At 41.2% G+C, this 19,280-nt stretch overlaps 1 protein-coding gene across 1 annotated transcript in view; it reads right to left on the bottom strand.

Moving 5' to 3' along the window:
- Positions 1–19,280, bottom strand: part of NR3C1 (nuclear receptor subfamily 3 group C member 1) — a 252,620-nt gene that overhangs the window by 57,973 nt on the left and 175,367 nt on the right. The window contains exon 4 of the mRNA XM_077473094.1: positions 2,833–2,949. Within this exon, the coding sequence (XP_077329220.1) occupies positions 2,833–2,949 (117 nt within the window). The remainder of the gene's footprint in view (positions 1–2,832; positions 2,950–19,280) is intronic.

Below are 19,280 nucleotides of genomic sequence, written 5' to 3'. Positions count from 1 at the left end.
ATATGAAGAGTTGGTAAAGACTAGCAAACTCAGGGTTAATACCGAAGGGTGCACCTGTCACCAGATATGCAATTCACCACGTGCTTGCACACTCCCCCTGGGGGGCAAACTCACCAGAGAAAACTGGGTAGGGAGGCACTCAATCAAAGCTTGCAGACCATTAGCTGTGTCTTATTTCCTCATCCTCATCATAGATCACCAGGTGTGCAAGGGAAAAGACTTTTCTCATCAAGTAGATATCCAGATATCCAATATACATCAGAGAAATCTTCCTATTACCTCCTCACCATATTTTACCAGGAATGCGGGGGTTAACATATAATGAAAAACAGATTTGCATATAGAGTAATACCTTTTATTCAAACAAACTTCCCCATACAAATAAAATCATCTCTTAGGTAAAAGCTGCGTACATCACATAAAAAGCAATCAGCATCAATGAATGAACACATGCAGGGGGCGCTCTAGCTATACTCAGCTTTTTCCAGAAGCACTTTCGTCCTGCAGGAAGTATCTCTCACTGCTGGTTAGAGCTTGGAGGGCTGTCACCGCTAACGTCACCGCTATAGTATCGTGTAAGCAACGCTCTGACCGGTTTCGTCACATGGACTTCAACTGAGGGCACCTCAGTTGAAGTCTGTGCGCCCTCTGCATGTGTTCATTCATTGATGCTGATTACTTTTTATGTGATGTACGCAGCTTTTACCTAAGGGATGATTTTATTTGTATGGGGAAGTTTGTTTGAATAAAAGGTATTACTCTATATGCAAATCTGTTTTTCCTTATATGTTAACCCCCGCATTCCTGGGGAAGTTTGTTTGAATAAAAGGTATTACTCTATATGCAAATCTGTTTTTCCTTATATGTTAACCCCCGCATTCCTGGTAAAATATGGTGAGGAGGAAATAGGAAGATTTCTCTGATGTATATTGGATATTTACTTGATGAGAAAAGTATTTTCCCCTGTACATCTGGTGATCTATGATGAGGATGATGAAATAAGACACAGCTAATGGTCTGCAAGCTTAGATTGAGTGCCTCCTTAACCAGTTTTCTCTGTTGAGTTTGCCCCCCAGGGGGAGTGTGCAACCACGTGATGAACTGCATATCTGGTGACAGGTGCACCCTTTGGTATTAACCCTGAGTTTGCCAGTCTGTACCAACTCTTCATACGAACTGTATATCGCTTCACTATACATCCAATTATGATTTTAAGGTGGATGGGACATTATTGAGGATTTTTATGATTGGACAAATTTTTTTTTAGCGCTGTTTTGGTAATTTTATTCTCAGCATTTGCACTGCGTTTATATTTTTTACTAACCCTTTGACACTTATTTAACTGTTGTGGGTTTAGTAACACTTTATCACTGTGCCTCCAAACCATGTGAACCTTGTCTGCCTTTCCTCCAACTTATTCCTCCACAAAAAAAAAATCTGATATTAGAGGAAGAACTACTCCTCCTGAGAACATTTGAAGAACCTATTAGGAACACCTGGCACAATTTTAATTTATTAGACCCTTTTCACACTGGGGCATTTTCTCAGGTGTTTTTCAGGCGCTTTATCGTTAAAAAAAGCGCCTGTAAAGCGCTTGAAAGAAGCCTCATCCGCAATCCTAATGTGAAAGCCCAAGCGCTTTAAGAGCCCTTTCACAATGCCAGCGCCCGAAAAACGCTTGTAAAGCGCCGCTTAAACTAGCGTCACTTTACCAGCGTTTTTCTAGCGCTAGTGGGGCGCTTTTAACCCCTGCTAGTGGCCAAATAAAGGGTTAAAAGCGGCCACAAAGCGCCGCTACCAAAAACGTTTTGCAGGCGTTTTTTCAGGAGCTTCTCAGGTGTTTTGCAGACGCTTCCCATTGATTTCAATAAGAAGGGGCGCTTTAGGAGCGGTGTATTCACCGCTCCTAAAGTGCTGCAAAGAAGCTGCTTGCAGGACTTTTTTTTGACGCCCTGCCAGCGCAGCGCCTTAGTTTGAAAGCACTCGGGCTTTCACATTGGGATTGCAGTTGCGGCTTCTTTCAGGCGCTTTTTAGCTAAAGCGTCTGAAAAACGCCCCAGTGTGAAAGCACATTGGGATTGCAGATGAGGCTTCTTTCAAGCGCTTTACATGCGCTTTTTTAATGCTAAAGCTCCTGAAAAACGCCCCAGTGTGAAAGCGGTCTCAGAGAGGAAGGGCAGATGTGTCGTTTCCAAGGTCAGTTTGGAGCCAGAAAACAATATTAGAGGTCTTTTTAATTGCCATAACATTATAACAATGGATTATGGAAATAAACCCTATGTATATCCTGCTGGTGGTCTTCCCCATGTAGCCCACTACACATGAAAGACCTTTTTCTGACTTTTGAACTTGGTTCACATTTATGCCTCAGTTCACAGTGTCCATCTCACCGCTGAAATACATATGAACAAACTGTTACATATCCAATTGTGGTATAACTTTTTATGGAGGAACGGTTTGAAAAAAATAAACACTAATATATATATATATATATATATATATATATATATATGTATTTATTTTTTACTGTTTGTGATACCACTATGTGGAACCTGAAGCCTGGCAGCTCTGTGCAGTGTAATTGCAATAGAGCCTGACAACAATATTAGCATTCCAGTTTTAGCATTTTGGTATACATTATAAAGTTAACATAACCGCCAACAATTTGGAACAGGCGAATGCGGCTCAAAGGCTGCTCTACATGTAAAACACCACAGTAAATTTGTAGGTCAGCATGCCAGGGTTATTTGTAGTTCTTCACATAAAGTGGTATTTTTAATTCTAGCAGACATTAGGGACCTTGATAAAAGAAAGGCTTAACAGTTTGTATACCTTCCAGATTCATTCCCGCTTGAAGACATTTCCGATAGCGACACGCTGGGCAATTTTTCCTCCTAATTTTGTCAATAATACAATCATTTCTTCCTGCACAAAGGTAATTGTGCTGACCTGACAAAAGAGAAGACAACAACTGAAATCAGAAAGATAATTTATCAATGATTGTGTATATATTACAAATCATCCAAAGTGCATATCACATTAGGAATTCTCGAAAACAAATAATTTCTGCAAATGATAGATGTGAAAAAGAGTGCTTAAAATCTGAATACATTTTATTCTGTTTGGTATACAGCATCTTCCTTTTATATTAAATAATGAATGCAATATTTGACTTACAGTGGCATTTTACATTTTTTTATTTCTTTTAAAGAGAGGGAAAATGTTTATTATTGTTTTTTTAAGACCATTAAGAAGACTTTATCTCACTTCCTGTACTGTCAATGAGACATGAAATGAAGGAAATATGTCCTAAAGGGGCACAGATAGCAATAAAACATGTTTTACTACACTGGGAAAGGACCAGCACATCTGTCAGGTTTTATTATTGTCAGTGCCATGTTGATTTCCAATTAGATTTCCCTTCATTTCTTAAGTGTAACTGAAATGGGAAGTAGAGAGATTCCTTTCAGAAAGGATATAAAAAAACAACAAAAATGTTTCCAAAGTTTTCACACCTTATCCAAAATGAAAAAAAAAGAATGTCAAAAGCACCTTTTTAATTGCGCAATCCACACCAAATGAGTAAATCTCATATATTGGTCTTATCAAGTTTGGCCGATAACAACTTCTTCTTTATTAACCTGTTTTTCTAAAACTCTGGAGCCAACAATGTAAAGATTACAGTCTTTGGACCAAATATCAACATAGTGTAGGCAGTTGTATTTCTCAGTGTGATTTATAAAGAAAAAGAAAGAAAAATGTTAAAAACCAGAGGAAAGAATTCTGAATATGAGTTTATTCACTGTAGTCACAGTTACTATGCACCATGCCCAAAGATATTTGTCCCCACCCCCCTCCACTCCTTCACTGGCCTGTGCTCAAAATGTGCCAGGGCCGAGCAGACTTATGTCATCACCTCTGCAAAGCAGACCAGTGATCCCTGTTTCTGTGCTTGGTGAATGTTATCTGTGAGAGTTCCGTGCTCGGGCATGGTTAGTGGATACACGGATGCGTACAGTGCCCGAGTCCAGTGGAGTGATCAAATAATGAACCGAACTGGACTTATGGAACTGATAGCCTAGAGTGAGTACGTCATAAGAGTCATGTACACAACGGTTTTGCCCTAAGGCCAGATAGAATTATGCAAGAAAAAAGCTTTACTAAGTGGTCCGTGTCTTCAGATCTGCAGATAACACGTGACCTCTTTATGTACTGTACTGGCCATTCAATATGGAGCACACAAGATTTTTTTCTACTACAATGTGTACTGAGCAAATAAAATAATTTCATAAATTATCTCCGGCTTGTTGTGCTTGGCAAAGGACATGTTTAAAGAAACAATGAAAGCTTTGTTCAACAAGACATAAGTTCTCCTGTCTGTTTCTCTTCAATTTCTTGATAGATTTTCTGTACACATAATGAGCCCCATTATTAGGAAGCAAAAATGAAGAGTCAACAGAATGGTTGTTACTAGGAGATGTGCTAACAACTGCAGTAGATACAACATTATTAATGGGTGACAGATACAGTGCCTTGCGAAAGTATTCGGCCCCCTTGCACTTTTCAACCTTTTGCCACATTTCAGGCTTCAAACAAAGATATAAAAATTTTATTTTTTGTGAAGAATCACCAACAAGTGGGACACAATTGTGAAGTGGAACAAAATCTATTGGATATTTTAAACTTTTTTAACTAATAAAAAAATGAAAAGTGGAGCGTGCAAAATTATTCGGACCCCTTGCGTTAATACTTTGTAGAGCCACCTTTTGCTGCGATTACAGCTGCAAGTCGCTTGGGGTATGTCTCTATCAGTTTTGCACATCGAGAGACTGAAATTCTTGCCCATCCTGCCTTGCAAAACAGCTCGAGCTCAGCGAGGTTGAATGGAGAGCGTTTGTGAACAGCAGTTTTCAGCTCTTTCCACAGATTCTCGATTGGATTCAGGTCTGGACTTTGACTTGGCCATTCTAACACCTGGATACGTTTATTTGTGAACCATTCCTTTGTAGATTTTGCTGTATGTTTGGGATCATTGTCTTGTTGGAAGATAAATCTCCGTCCCAGTTTCAGGTCTTTTGCAGACTCCAACAGGTTTTCATCCAGAATGGTCCTGTATTTGGCTGCATCCATCTTCCCCTCAATTTTAACCATCTTCCCTGTCCCTGCTGAAGAAAAGCAGGCCCAAACCATGATGCTGCCACCACCATGTTTGACAGTGGGGATGGTGTGTTGAGGGTGATGAGCTGTGTTGCTTTTACGCCAAACATATCGTTTTGCATTGTGGGCAAAAAGTTTGATTTTGGTTTCATCTGACTAGAGCACCTTCTTCCACATGTTTGGTGTGTCTCCCAGGTGGCTTGTGGCAAACTTTAGATGAGACTTTTTATGGGTATCTTTGAGAAATGGCTTTCTTCTTGCCACTCTTCTATAAAGGCCAGATTTGTGCAGTGTAAGACTGATTGTTGTCCTATGGACAGACTCTCCCACCTCAGCTGTAGTTCTCTGCAGTTCATCCAGAGTGATCATGGGCCTCTTGGCTGCATCTCTGATCAGTCTTCTCCTTGTCTGAGCTGAAAGTTTAGAGGGACGGCCAGGTCTTGGTAGATTTGCAGTGGTCTGATACTCCTTCCATTTCAAAATGATCGCTTGCACAGTGCTCCTTGGGATGTTTAAAGCTTGGGAAATCTTTTTGTATCCAAATACGGCTTTAAACTTCTCCACAACTGTATTACGGACCTGCCTGGTGTGTTCCTTGGTCTTCATGATGCTCTCTGCGCTTTCAACAGAACCCTGAGTCTATCACAGAGCAGGTGCATTTATACAGAGACTTGATTACACGCAGGTGGATTCTATTTATCACCATCAGTCATTTAGGACAACATTGGATCATTCAGAGATCCTCGCTGAACTTCTGGAGTGAGTTTGCTGCACTGAAAGTAAAGGGGCCGAATAATTTTGCACGCACCACTTTTCAGTTTTTTATTTGCTAAAAAAGTTTAAAATATCCAATAGATTTGGTTCCACTTCACAATTGTGTCCCACTTGTTGGTGATTCTTCACAAAAAATTAAAATTTTATATCTTTATGTTTGAAGCCTGAAATGTGGCAAAAGGTTGAAAAGTTCAAGGGGGCCGAATACTTTCGCAAGGCACTGTATATCAGCAAGCAGGCTTGTTTATGGTATAAAATACCAAAAATAACATATAGTAATTTGCATTTTTACATAGCACAACTCCAAAAAAATGCACACCAACATACAGCAGAGAGAGTGAGGCCGCGTACACACGGGCGGACTGTTCGCCCAACCTTGTCCGCTGAACAGTGTTTGGGCAGACAGTCCGCTCGTGTGTGGGGCTTCAGCGGACAGTTTCAGCGGACAGTTGGACGAACAAGGTCTTACGGAAATTCCGAAAAACTGTCCGCTGAAACAAGGTTTCAGTGGACTGTTCGCTCGTGTGTAGGCTTGTTCGGCCAACTAAGTCTCGCGCATGCTCAGAAAGGATTTCCACGTCGGAAGGTTGCATTGCAGTGTATTGGACGTCGTATTTTTCGTCCCGTCGTACGTGCCGTTCACGTCATCGCGCACGGTTTCAGCAAACTGTTCGTCCGTCGTGTGTGGCCATGTCCGTCCATGCTAAGTTTGAGCGGACTGTTTGCCGAAACTGTTGGACGGACAAAGTTGGGCGAACAGTCCGCGCGTGTGTACGCGGCCTCAGAGCTCTAAGCATTGGTCAGATCACATATTTAAAGGTATGTGGACAACTGAGACTAATAATAACATCCCGTTACTGGGTAAGATGTGGACCTAGGGATGGAGGATTTATCCTACACAATGCTCTTTGGGTTCCAGGACCCAGGACATCACTTGCCATCCGGGCCAATTTTGACATTCCTCACATACATGTTAACCACTTAAGGACCGGACCTCTTTTTGAGAGGTGCTGTTTACAAGTTTAAACATTTTTTTTTGCCTGAAAATTACTTGGTCTTACCGCAGAGGTCTTACAAGTGCACTTTTTTTTTTGTAAAAAAAATACAGTTTTTTTAATTAAAAAATAAGACAAACAGTAAAGTTAGCTCAATCTTTTTTTTATATTGTGAAAGATAATGTTACGCTGAGTAAATTGATATCCAACATGTCACTTTTCAAAGTTGCGTCCGCCGTGAAATAGCGGCAATCTATTACGTTTAAAAAAATTCTACAGGTTGCATGTTTTTAAGTTATAGGTATAGGGCTATAATTTTTGCTCTCGCTCTACCGATCGCGACGATACCTCACATGTGTGGTTTGAACACCACTCACGTATGCGTTCGCTTCTGCATGTGAGCTCAGCGGGACAGGGCGCGTTTAAAAAAACTTATTTTTTCTTACTTTTTATTTTTACACTTGAAAAAAATAAATAACATGGTGTCACTTTTATTTCTATTACAAGGAATGTAAACATCCCTTGTAATGGGAAAAAAAAGCATGAGAGGACCTCTTAAATATGAGATCTGGGGGCGAAAAGACCTCAGATCTCATATTTACACTTAAATGCAATAAAAAAAAAAAGTAATTAAAAAAATAATTAATGTTGTTTCCGCCCTGCATTGTTATAGAGATGGGTGGGGGCCATCTTCCCCTCACTCATATCTGTGCCCAGCCAGGGTAAAGATCCGATCGCCTCCACCTCTGCCGATGGATCCAGTAAGCGGCAGAGGGCACCAGAACGTGGCGGGAATCTGCCGCAGAGGCCACTCTTATCAGAAACTAGACCGCCGGCCGAACAAGAGTATCCCTGGGTTATGGTAGCTAGCTGCTGCCATAACAACGATATCCCCCATCAAAGTAAGGACGTATATCGCCATGCGGCGGTCCGAAAGTGGTTAAGATCAGCATACATTATTTTTGCTAGAAAATTACTTGGAACCCCCAAACATTATAGCATAGGCTGGAGAATAAAATGGTGGTTGTTTAAATTGTATATGTCACATGATATTTGAACAAGTGTTAATCAAATGCAAATTTACAGGAAGAAATACACTTTAATTAATTTTAGTACACACAAACACAACCTAAAAATATCCAAAGGCTTTAAAAGCCTTCACAGGTTACCAATTCAAAGTCCAACATTAGCTTTGGTGCTAAAAATGTTGTTCTCACTTCGGACGTTCGCAGTGATTCCTCACCTGAAGTGCAATCACTGTTTACTAAGTGCGCATTTGCATTTGTGTGAGCATGGGGACACTATAATTTTTTTTTTCTAATTTATTGTATTTCATTTTTTTTTACACTTTTTTTTATTCAACTTTATTGCTATCAAAAGGAATGAACAACATCCCTTGTGATAACCTGGGCAGTAACAGGTACTCTTTATTAAGAGATTGGGGTCTATTGGACCCCTGATCCCTCCTCTGCCCTCCAATGCAGCCAATCAAACAGAGATCAGTTTGATCAGCTGCCTCCCTGGCCAGTAATGGGCAGCCAAAGAACTGAAACCAGCTACATTCGTCACAGAGGAGGGAAAGGAACAGATGAACCTCCTTCTCTGCTGTATGCAACCGACCCAACGGCTTGCAGCGGTCCCGGGCTCCCAGGTGGGATTTAAGAGCCTGGGAACTGTGTTAACAGACAGTGATTTATGGAAGTATTCCTGATCCCTTGCAGTGATGAAAGCTTTGTTCAACAAGACATAAGTTCTCCTGTCTGTTTATCTTCAATTTCTTGATAGATTTTTTTTGCCATCTAAGAAGGTGGGCGTTGTGTATATACACTGAGGGGGGATACATTTGGGCAGCCTTATGCCGAATAATATGGGTTGACAGGCCGGTTCATGCAGGACCGGAAGTCACATAGGGTTGATAATGAGGCTTGGTCACGAACTGGAAGTGGGGTCAGAGATCACTTTTGGCATTCCATGTGTATTCCTCTCCCTCCTCCTTTATTTTCCTGCTGGAATAGAGGTATACATCTTTATATTTGGTCTATGTATTATAGTAAGACACCATTATTATTCGTTTAACATGACTTAGCTGATTTGATATGACAGGCTACCTATGAGGGCGGTTATTTGGGTGGGATTGACCTTTGGTATCAAGCGCCTGACGAATCAGGTGCCGACTTCATTCTGAGGCTTGGTTTTGGCGGGAAAAGCCAGGTGCCCAGAGTGAGGCTTGGATGATTGGAGACATATAAATGGAGGTGACACAGCGTGCCGCTCGTGCCCCTGGATGACGCAATTTTGTTGCGAAACGCGTAGGGCTGAGCGGTACGCTACTTATCACCTCGTGTTTGTGACGGGTTCCAGGAGAACGGGTCTGTCCGTGTGCGTCCGGCCGGCGCCACGGACTTAAGGCGTTTTTTCTTTTACACATCTGTACGTGCATTTTTTATATTTTTATCCCATAATAAAAAGAGTTTTACACTATTTTGAGTTTTATCTTCCTTTATGATTTTGATGCCCCTGCCTCTGAGTCCTTCTTTTGGACCTTGAGCCAAGTATTCGGGAGCGAGTTTTCCTTCCCAAGATCCTTTGAAGCAGCAAGGTCAGGAGGACATTGTGGAACCCCCTCCCCCCGTGGCTGGAAGTGGTGCACAATTTCATAAAGCTCCGTGTGACCCTCTGTAGTGGGGGGTCATAGCCATCTGGTAAGCAGCCAATCTCAACGTATGTTGGTGGTGGACTGAACACTATTCTCCTCAGTTTGGATTCTATGAACATTATGTTTTATTTTTAGAGGTTTCTTATTTACAGCCTCACGTCAATCATTTTTGGTATTTCACTCACGGACTTATTATTTATACACTGGGTGTTGATGCTTTATATATTTTTTCTTGCATTTATAAGTTATGTTATGTATTCTTATCACATGTAGTGAATTACAGTAGTGAGATTTTGTATTTGGAACACTAATACATATGTGCCCCGTATTACGTATACATATGTACATATAGGGTTGTTGTACCCTGTATAGTGCATATCTTAATATTACTGCACAAGTAGTTGGTTACATTTGGCTTTGTTTAAGCGCGGCTTATAATTTTTCGTATCACAGAATCATGCCTGTTTTTAATGAAGTCCCGACTGAAGGCTGGAAGATCACCGGCATCCAATATTGCATTTTGGCCTTGTCCCTTGCGTACAGAAATTTCTCCAGATTCTTTGAATCCTTTGGTGATATATATAAGGTTTTGCAATTTTATGTTGAGGAAAATTATTCTGAAATTGTTCAATAATTTTTAGATGCAGCTTTTCACAGATTGGTGAACCTCTGCCCATCACTTCTGAAACACTCTGACTCTCTAAGATGTTGTCAATTAACATAATTAGTCACAAAAAGTACTTCCAGCTCTTCCCTGTTATGCCGCGTACACACGATCAAACAATCCGGTGGAAAAGTCCAGCGGACAATCCCCCCGTGTGTAGCCTCCGGCTGACTTTTTTTTACCCAAAAGTACGGCGGACTTAGAAAGTAGTTTCGCACTCCAATCTTTCCGTCGGACTCGCATTTCGGCGGACAATCCGGCCGTGTGTGTGCCAGTCCGCCGTACTTTTCAAATTAATGGACTTTTCCCACCCGGAGAAAAGTCCGCTCATTTTGAGCGTGTCTCCAGGTAGCCGGGGCCAGCAAAGGAGGAGTCCCTGGCCCAGTCACCTGGTATACACTTAAAGGGGAACCCCTACGCCGAAAAAAATCGGCGTGGGGGTCCCCCCCAGGTCCACATCAGACCCTTATCCGAGCACGCTACCCGGCCGGCCAGGAAAGGGGGGGACGAACGAGCGGCCCCCCTCCTGAGCCATACCAGGCCCCCCCACCCCAAAGCACCTTGTCCCCATGTTGATGAGGACAAGGGCCTCTTCCTGACAACCCTGGCCGTTGGTTGTCAGGGTCTGCGGGCGGGGGGCTTATCGGAATCCGGGAGCCCCCTTTAATAAGGGGGCCCCCGGATACCGGCCCCCCACCCTATGTGAATAAATATGGGGTGCTGGGACTGGGACATCATACTGGGCGGGGACATCATCCGGTGATGTCCCTATATAAGTCGCCGCGCGCCGCGTTCCTGTCATTGTGAGCAGAGAGAGCGATGAGGCAACATCTGAAGAGAAGAAGAACAGAACAGTAGCGTGCTCGGATAAGGGTCTGATGTGGACCTGGGGGGGGACTTCCCCTTTAAGTCCATACCAGGTGACGGGGCCAGCGACGCTTCCTTCGCTGGCCCCGGCTACCTGGAGACGCGCTCAAAATGAGCGGACTTTCCTCCGCGTGTGTGGGCGAGTCCATTTATTTCAAAAGTACGGCGGATAGTCCGCATATCGCAGTGAACACCCATGCGATCCAATTCTGCTGCGGACCAAAAAAAGGGTCCTGTGCGAGTTTGGGCCGGATGCGATGTGAATTCAGCCATACTATCTGTATGGCGGAACTCGCATCGCACAGAGATCGGATGTGATTTGCACTGCAGTGCGGTGCGAATCACATCCAATCTCGTCACCGCAGCAGTGTGAACCCAGCCTTAATGGTTTCAATACTTTGAGCCACTGACCCTGAGCATGGGTTCAGAAAACGTCTTACTTTTCTGGATCCCTCAACAGTAAACAGTCTCCTGACAGGGCACCACTACTTCATATAGCAGGTGCAAATTTAAGAGTAAGCCAAGGTTCACAATTATAAAATTTGTATGCTAAAAACAAAACAAATGCACGATTTCCTGACATGCACAGAAACATGCTGCCCTTTAGCAGATCCTCTGCGGTGCCATTACCTGTAATTGGCACGCCCACATGTGCAACAAGTGGCATAGTTCTGCTTCACCATGTGGCTCGGTGCAGCAAGTTTTTTAAAAAAAGTCAGGGACTTAATTTCTGCTTTAACCATGCATATGATAGTGCATTGAAATAAACAGACGGTCCTACAAGTGACATGCAGAAACACGCCCGCACCTGTAGATATAAACCGAGCCTAGCTTAACTTTTAATCACTGGGGGGGGGGGGGAGCCTGAGCCCAGGGTAGAAGTGCTGGTCATCCCTCGGAAAGATTAGCCAGTCTGTTTTCCCAGTATTGAGGGCAGCCTGACATAGTAAAATATATTTTTTAAAGTGTATGTGAACCCTAAAGTTCACACTAGCTTGCATGGTAAAAAGCAGTGCTAAGTCCTAAGGCCTCATTCACACCATATGTGCATAAAAAACTTGACTTGCACAGAATATTCTGGGCTTGTTTGCAAGGACACAAAGAAGACAACTTTGGGATCATATGCTTTTTTTCCTGTACAGAAATATGCAACATAAATGTCTCTTCAAGGGCACAAAAAAAAAAACCCAATCGTTTTCTATGTGCCCTCACAATTTTGGTCACATGTTTTTATTTCTGTGCATACAGTTGTTTTCTTTGAGCCCTTTTAGAGACAGAATCAGAAAAACACAGGCCTCTGCACATGGTGTGTTTTGTTCCAAATGCTGCTTTATACCTTAGACCCAGTCTGTCCGAACAGTAAGGCCACTTGTTGATTTGGCACCATCCAAAGGCAGCTTAACTCTTCAATAAGACACAGAATTAGAACAATTTTACTTTAGCCAATTACTGTACGGAGGATGCTCTTCAAGTCTTTTGAAATGTGAGAATACATTCCTAAGCCCTGTGTCTGCAGAATACTATGAATGACAGAGGAAACATAGAAGAAAATGGAAGACTATAGCTAGGCCTTAACTAGAACTGAACAGGTGGGTTGGACAGAGGGAGATATTAAAGTGGAGTTCCACCAAAAAGTGGAACTTCCACTCGCTGTACTCCTCCCCCCTTCCATGCCACATCTGGCATCTTTCAGGGGGTGGGGGAAGGGGGACAGGATACCTGTCATTCAGATATCGTGTCCTCATTTCTGGGAGCCTCAGCTGCGGGTATCGACGTCACTGCCCGGGCTCTCTCCTCCTTCCCCTGGCCGATGGGCCAGTAGGAGAGAGAAGCAGAGCCTCACGCATGCGCAATAGGGTTCTCTGGATTCCCTTACTCGCAATGGAGGTGGCATGCACCCGACAGCTGATGGAAACATCAACTGCGGTTGCAACATCACTGAACTCCAGGACAAGTAAGTGTCTGATTATTAGAAGTCAGCAGCTGTAGTATGTGCAGCTGCTGGCTTTTAATTTTTGCAGTGGTGGGCGGACCTTGGCTTTAATTTACATAAGTAAACAATCTGTAGTGGTCCAAAACTGCCACCAGATGTCAGCTTACAACAATAATAACCTCATGCAGTTCAATAAAACACATGAAAAAAAGTGTGGTAGAACAGTCTATTATCTAAATAATTCACTATACCCAATATTAGTCAAACAAAGGCTGACTCACTGGACCAAAGAAGACACAAGAGAGGGGAAATATGCAAAATGTATACACACACACACATCCAAAAAAAACAAAAAACAAACAAACAAACAGGTAAACCTGGGATTATCTTGTTGCAGTCCTGATACCTGAAACAGTCCTTGAAGGCATCAAGTCACTTCTCCATAGGTGGCAAAGCATATGTAACCACCAATTTTAATTTGTGTAGAAGTTGAAACGTCTGTGTTGTCGATCTGTAGGAATTTTTGATAAATTTGTCCTTAAGAGGCTCTGCTTTCATCCTGTTTGAAGACTGGAATGGAAGACTTGGATGAATCTCCTTGGCTGCTTGCTGCTAGCAAGACTCCTGGTGCTTTGCCTGAGCTGTCAGGCATTGTCAGTTTGGATCTTGCTAGTTAGATAAGCAGCTGAATTTCAGCTTAGGCCAAGTCAGTAACGAGGAATCAAAGACTTTGGTGCTCTTGCTTGGAAGCGACGTTAGTGTTCTGCAGTTGCCAGGTGTTGTTCCATTAATGAAAGGACCAGCTTAAGATTGCATCTGGTACACTGTGAGCAATGCCATAGTATCTACTAAAATAGATGGTGACTCAGAGACACTATTTTCACCGACCATCAACCAATGAATAAATCAGTATTGTCATGCAGTATCTCAGCACTTGAAGATTCATGGACACCATTTGGAAGTTCATTCTTGTTGCTGTCAGTAGTAGAGATGATGTTTCACTGTAGGATGATTCTCACAGGAAATTTCATTGATGGAGTCTGTATCTCTTCTGAGTTCCCGAAGCACAAGTTTTGACAGATGAAGGAAATTTCTTATATCCTCTCAACAATCATTTTACATGCACACATTGTGATGGAATACGGTTTCTTTCGGGAGCAGGGAGTACGAACAACGATCAAGCCTAGGTCAGTCTTTTGGGCATAAGGTTTATTATGAAGATCTCCTGTGAGCTGTTGTATCTTATGTACTCTTGGAATGTCTCTTCCTAACAGAAGCATCATTTTCATGTTACCTTCCAATGGTCGTATGTAGACTTCAAACTTTAAAGTCATATATGTTACATACACCTTCCAGTGTGGGGATTTCCTCTCTGTCATGAGGTATTTAATTGCACTCAATAAGTATAGGAAGAACACACTGGGGCTGATCTACTAAAAACAATGCGCTGTGCCAGTTCATACCTTAATCGGTGCATGGAAAAGTCATTAACCGAATGTGCAAATCAGTGCACTTTCAAGCACTAAACGATAATAAATATGTAAACTGCAGTTGTTGCTAGAGTAACTGTGGTTTTCTCATCGATAATAGCGCCTGCCCAATACAATTGGTTAATTTCATCTCATTGGATGTGTCTTGTTAGGCAATTAGTAAGTGTTCTCAGTTAATTAACCTCTTTGATGCTAATCTAATTTTCATTACTTCTAATATATGTTTGAAATGTGTTTTTTTTTCTATTTTTAGATATTAGATTTTTTTCAATACATTACAAAGAACAAAGAAGTGTTTCTAAACCCAGTAAATTTATATGTTCAGATCTTGATCTTTAAAAAAAAAAAAAAAGAGTTAGTGCAAGAGCCTATTTGATTTCCTATAATTTGAATTAATTGTTCAAGTGCATTTTCCCATTACCTATTTTGCCTATCGAGTTGTACAGAAATTGGCCAATCAGATTGCATAGTGCATGACCATCTTAAGTGCCAAATTTAGAATGTACCCACTTGTGTTTTCCTAACGATATTTCTTGGGCTTTATACAAGGCACATGAGAAACCATCTTTTTTCAAGACATGCTAGACTTACCTGGAATCTTCAAACTACAGCTCTCCAGCTGTTGAACTACACATCCCATGGGGCATTGTAAAACTCTGACATTCACAGACATGACTAGCCATGATGGGAATTGTAGTTCCTGAACAACTGGAGGGCCGTAGTTTGAAGACCCCTGTGCTAGACCATTATTATGCCTCCAGAATTAGGAGTGTGGCATCTACCCAAATTCTCTCTGCTGGTGGACACAAGAACCTACATCTATAGATATATATTTGGGCAGCACAGTGGTGTAGTGTTCAGCACTTTCACCCAGCAGCAAAAGGGGTCACTGGCTCGAATCCGGCCCGCCCTGTGCCTGTGTGGGTGTGGGTTTCCTCCCACACTCTAAAAACATGCTGGTAAGTAAATTGGATCCTGTCTAAATTGGCGCTAATATGTATGAATGTGTATTAGGGACCCGCACAAATACCACCCCATGTTAATAAATAAAAATATTTTCTTAATTTGTAAATAAGGATTATCTCTTCTACCAATGTCTTTCCTTGGGGACACACACGTCAATCTAAATAGCTTCCCCATCAGGTAAATTGCACTCTAGCATTTTTCTCTGTACGCACCAAATTATTAGGTATCTTGGACTTTGGGGTTTATTTACTAAAGGTAATCCACTATGCACTATAAGTGCACTTGGAAGTGCAGTTGCTGGAGATCTGAGGGGGGACATGCAAGGAAAATAAAAAAAACAGCATCTTTGCTTCTACATGATTGGATGATAAAATCACCAGTGCTTTCCCTGAGATTTACAGCTTGTATTGCAGAGTGGATTTGCCTTTAATAAACCTCAAAATACCCAATAATGTGGGGTGTACACAATGAAGTGCTAGAGTGCAATTTGCCTAATGGGGACACTAGTTAGATTGACCTGCGTGTCTCCAAGGAAAGACATTGGTAGGGTTTTACCCTCACTTCCTGTTTGGTTATGTGACAGGAAGTGAAGCCAATTTTAAGAAAAGGGACACAAAGCCCAACCTAAAAAAGACAAGCAGGGTTTCTAACACACGCTTGGTTTCCCTCAAATGCCCACAATTAGAATAGGATTGTCTTGAGTTCAATTTTAGCTCGGTGCTCTAAATCAGTGCTTCTCAACCCTTCATCTTGCCCAGGTGCTTTAAATCACAGTCAATAGCTTTGCATTTTGGACAGCTATTTTAGCTAAGATAAATTTCCAAAACATATCCTGTCGGGGGTACCGGAGGACTGACACTGAGAACCACTGCTCTAAAATGGAAAAAACTGAATACTTACCACTGTGTAATTTCCCTTTTCTGGTGACTATCCATGGCAGCATACACACAATCCATGCATATGCTACCATGAAGGCACCAGGAAAGTAACTTTTAGACAAATCACACTTTGTTTTGCTATGCCAATCAGCCTACTTAAACTGCAGGTGGGAAATCTGTTGCATGAAAATTAACAAAACACATAGAACATAAAAATTTGTTATCAATTTTATTGGTCAACAAAACAGGACTTGGAAAAGAGCAAAAAACACATGTATGTTAATTTGAGATACTAACAGAATATGGTTTTGCGGTCTGACCATTTTGCCGTGGAAATTAACAGGAGTGGGCCCACAAAAGGACATCTATTATGGATTTAAACATTAATTAGTCACAACATCTTGAGAAAGATTTTGCAAAATAATGCAGCACAGACAATTAAATCAAAGTGAAACAACCTACAAACGATACACATTGACAACAAAAATATTTCAGGGGAAAATATCCCCCCTCCCCCCCCCAAAAAAAAATACCGTAAACCAAAGTAAAAAAAGCTCTAAAACACATCCGTTATGCAAAGACATAAGAAACAAAATACAAAGGGAAAATACGTGTGTTACCAACTCTATAAGGACACCCAAATATACTCTCTTTCCAGCCCCCCCCCCCACACACACACAATCTTGTACGTCGTAGCTATACGTCAGCTCGTGGAATAGGGAAAGCAGGAGCGCGCACAGCGGGGGTGCCATTGCTCGTGGCCCACAGTTGCGATGACCGCCGGCCATGAGCGAACGCGAGCACGAGAGGCAGAACAAGGACGGTGTGTGTAAACACACAAATCCCTGTTCTGTTCTGAGAGGAGAGACAGATCGCGAGCTACTAATAGCTAGGAACCACAATCTGTCACCCCCTCTATTCAGTCTCCTCCCCCAGTTAGAACCCACAGTCAAGGAACATGGTTAACCCCTTGATCGCCACCTAGTGTTAACCCCTTCCCTGCCAGTGACATTTTTACAGTAATCAGTGCATTTTTATAGCACTGATCACTGTAGAAATGGTCCCAAAAATGTGTCAAACGTGTCCAATGTGCCTGCCATAATGTCGCAGTCCTGATAAAAATCGCAGATTGTCGCCATTACAAAAAATAAAAATGCTATAAATCTATCCCCTATTTTGTAGACACTATAACTTTTGCGTAAACCAATCAATATACTCTTATTGTGATTTTTTTTTACCAAAATGTATTGCAGAGTGGTGTGATTTTTTTTTTTTTACCAAAAATCTGTAGAAGAAAACATATCGGCCTAAACTAAGAAAAAATTCGCTTTTAAAAAAAAATGTTATTTATTATAGCAAAAAGTACAAAATATTGTGTTTTTTTATAAATTGTCGCTCTTTTTTTTGTTTATAGTGCAAAAAATTTAAACCGCAGAGGCGATCAAATACCACCAAAAGAAAGCTCTATTTGTAGATAAAAAAGAAGGATGACAATTTTGTATGGGTGCAGCGTCGCACGACCGCACAATTGTCAGTTAAATCTACGCAGTGCCGAATTGCAAAAAATTGCCCAGTCATTCAGCAGCCAAATCTTCCGGGGCTGAAGTGGTTAATAGTCCAGTGTTTTGTTTTTGTTTTTCCTCCAAAAAATAAAATGCACCTCCTCCCGAAATACACCTGACTCTAATCCTACAAAATTCCTGACCTTGTGCAAGTGTATAAAGTGTGCAAGTGTAAGAATTGATGCTGGTTTGAAGCCAAAGGGTAGCCCCACCAAATATTGATTTGGTCTTTATTTTTATTTCTGTTCATTCGCTATATATTTTGTAAACTGATAAACTATTAAAATATATTTTTGATAGCATTCTTACTTTACAGCATTTTTTCACACCTGCCCAAAACTTTTGCACAGTACTGTAGTAGCAAATAGCATCAGCTCAAGTGAACAGGAAATAAAATCCCACATTTACCTCTATGCCAAGGACAACTTATAGAATATTTAACTTTTTATTTTACCTCAATTTACCCCGACAGATGTCTGCTGTATGTTTCTTAGAAATATGTCAACTCAAAACCTGAGAAACTCTAGATGAATTAAATGAATGTGTCTACATCTCACCAAATGAATCACCTCATTAGGTTTGTCAGATGTTTTATTCAAGCATCATGCTAGCTCCACCTTGCAGCTTTAGCACATATTTATAATTGTGTTAGGGTGAGATGTATGTTGATTCCCATCCTTCATATTTTGCTTACAGTACTTGTTCTTTGATCAAGTAAAAACGCAAAACACAAAATCGAATTGTTCCCATTTCAAAGACTTGATAAATTGAACTTAGCCTGTTTAATAAAGCAAATGGATCGAAGACAAATACTTCAATGGTTTTAGTCTTGCAAAATCAAAGTATTTTGGGAAGGCACATTTAAACTTTTTTCACCTAAATGAATCCAGGTGTCCTAAATAAAGAATAACTAAATCAATAAAATAAAGATCTTTTGGCAAAAATTGGTACCACATTTCTATATAAAGTCTAACGTCTTCAAAAACATAAAAACTGAAAAAAAAATATTACTTTTGAGGCACAACATTTGTTCTATTTTAAAAGACACATTTTATTCATTCCTCTAAAATATCAGGTTACATAAAAAAAAAAAAATATTCCCAATACAGTACAAAACCATAAACATCAATAATGACAACATGATGCATTTTCTCAACATGTAATGGTTCTTTAGGGCTACCTGCAAGATTGTACACATGCATCCAATAAAACTAAAAAATGTAGCCTTTCAATTGTGTACATGTGCAAGAAATAATAATTATATGTTTTGTCAGAGGTGCTAAAGGTGAAGTTGTCCTATTAAAAAATCCCCCCTAATACCCTGAATCCAAGCCAACT

This window comes from Lithobates pipiens, unplaced genomic scaffold, assembly GCF_037356315.1.
Source record: "Lithobates pipiens isolate NorthernLeopardFrog02 unplaced genomic scaffold, aLitPip1_a1.2 Scaffold_8, whole genome shotgun sequence".
In the NCBI taxonomy this organism is placed as follows: Eukaryota; Metazoa; Chordata; class Amphibia; order Anura; family Ranidae; genus Lithobates; species Lithobates pipiens.
Note: the sequence above shows the minus strand (reverse complement) of the source record. Positions and strands in the feature narration are given on the sequence as shown.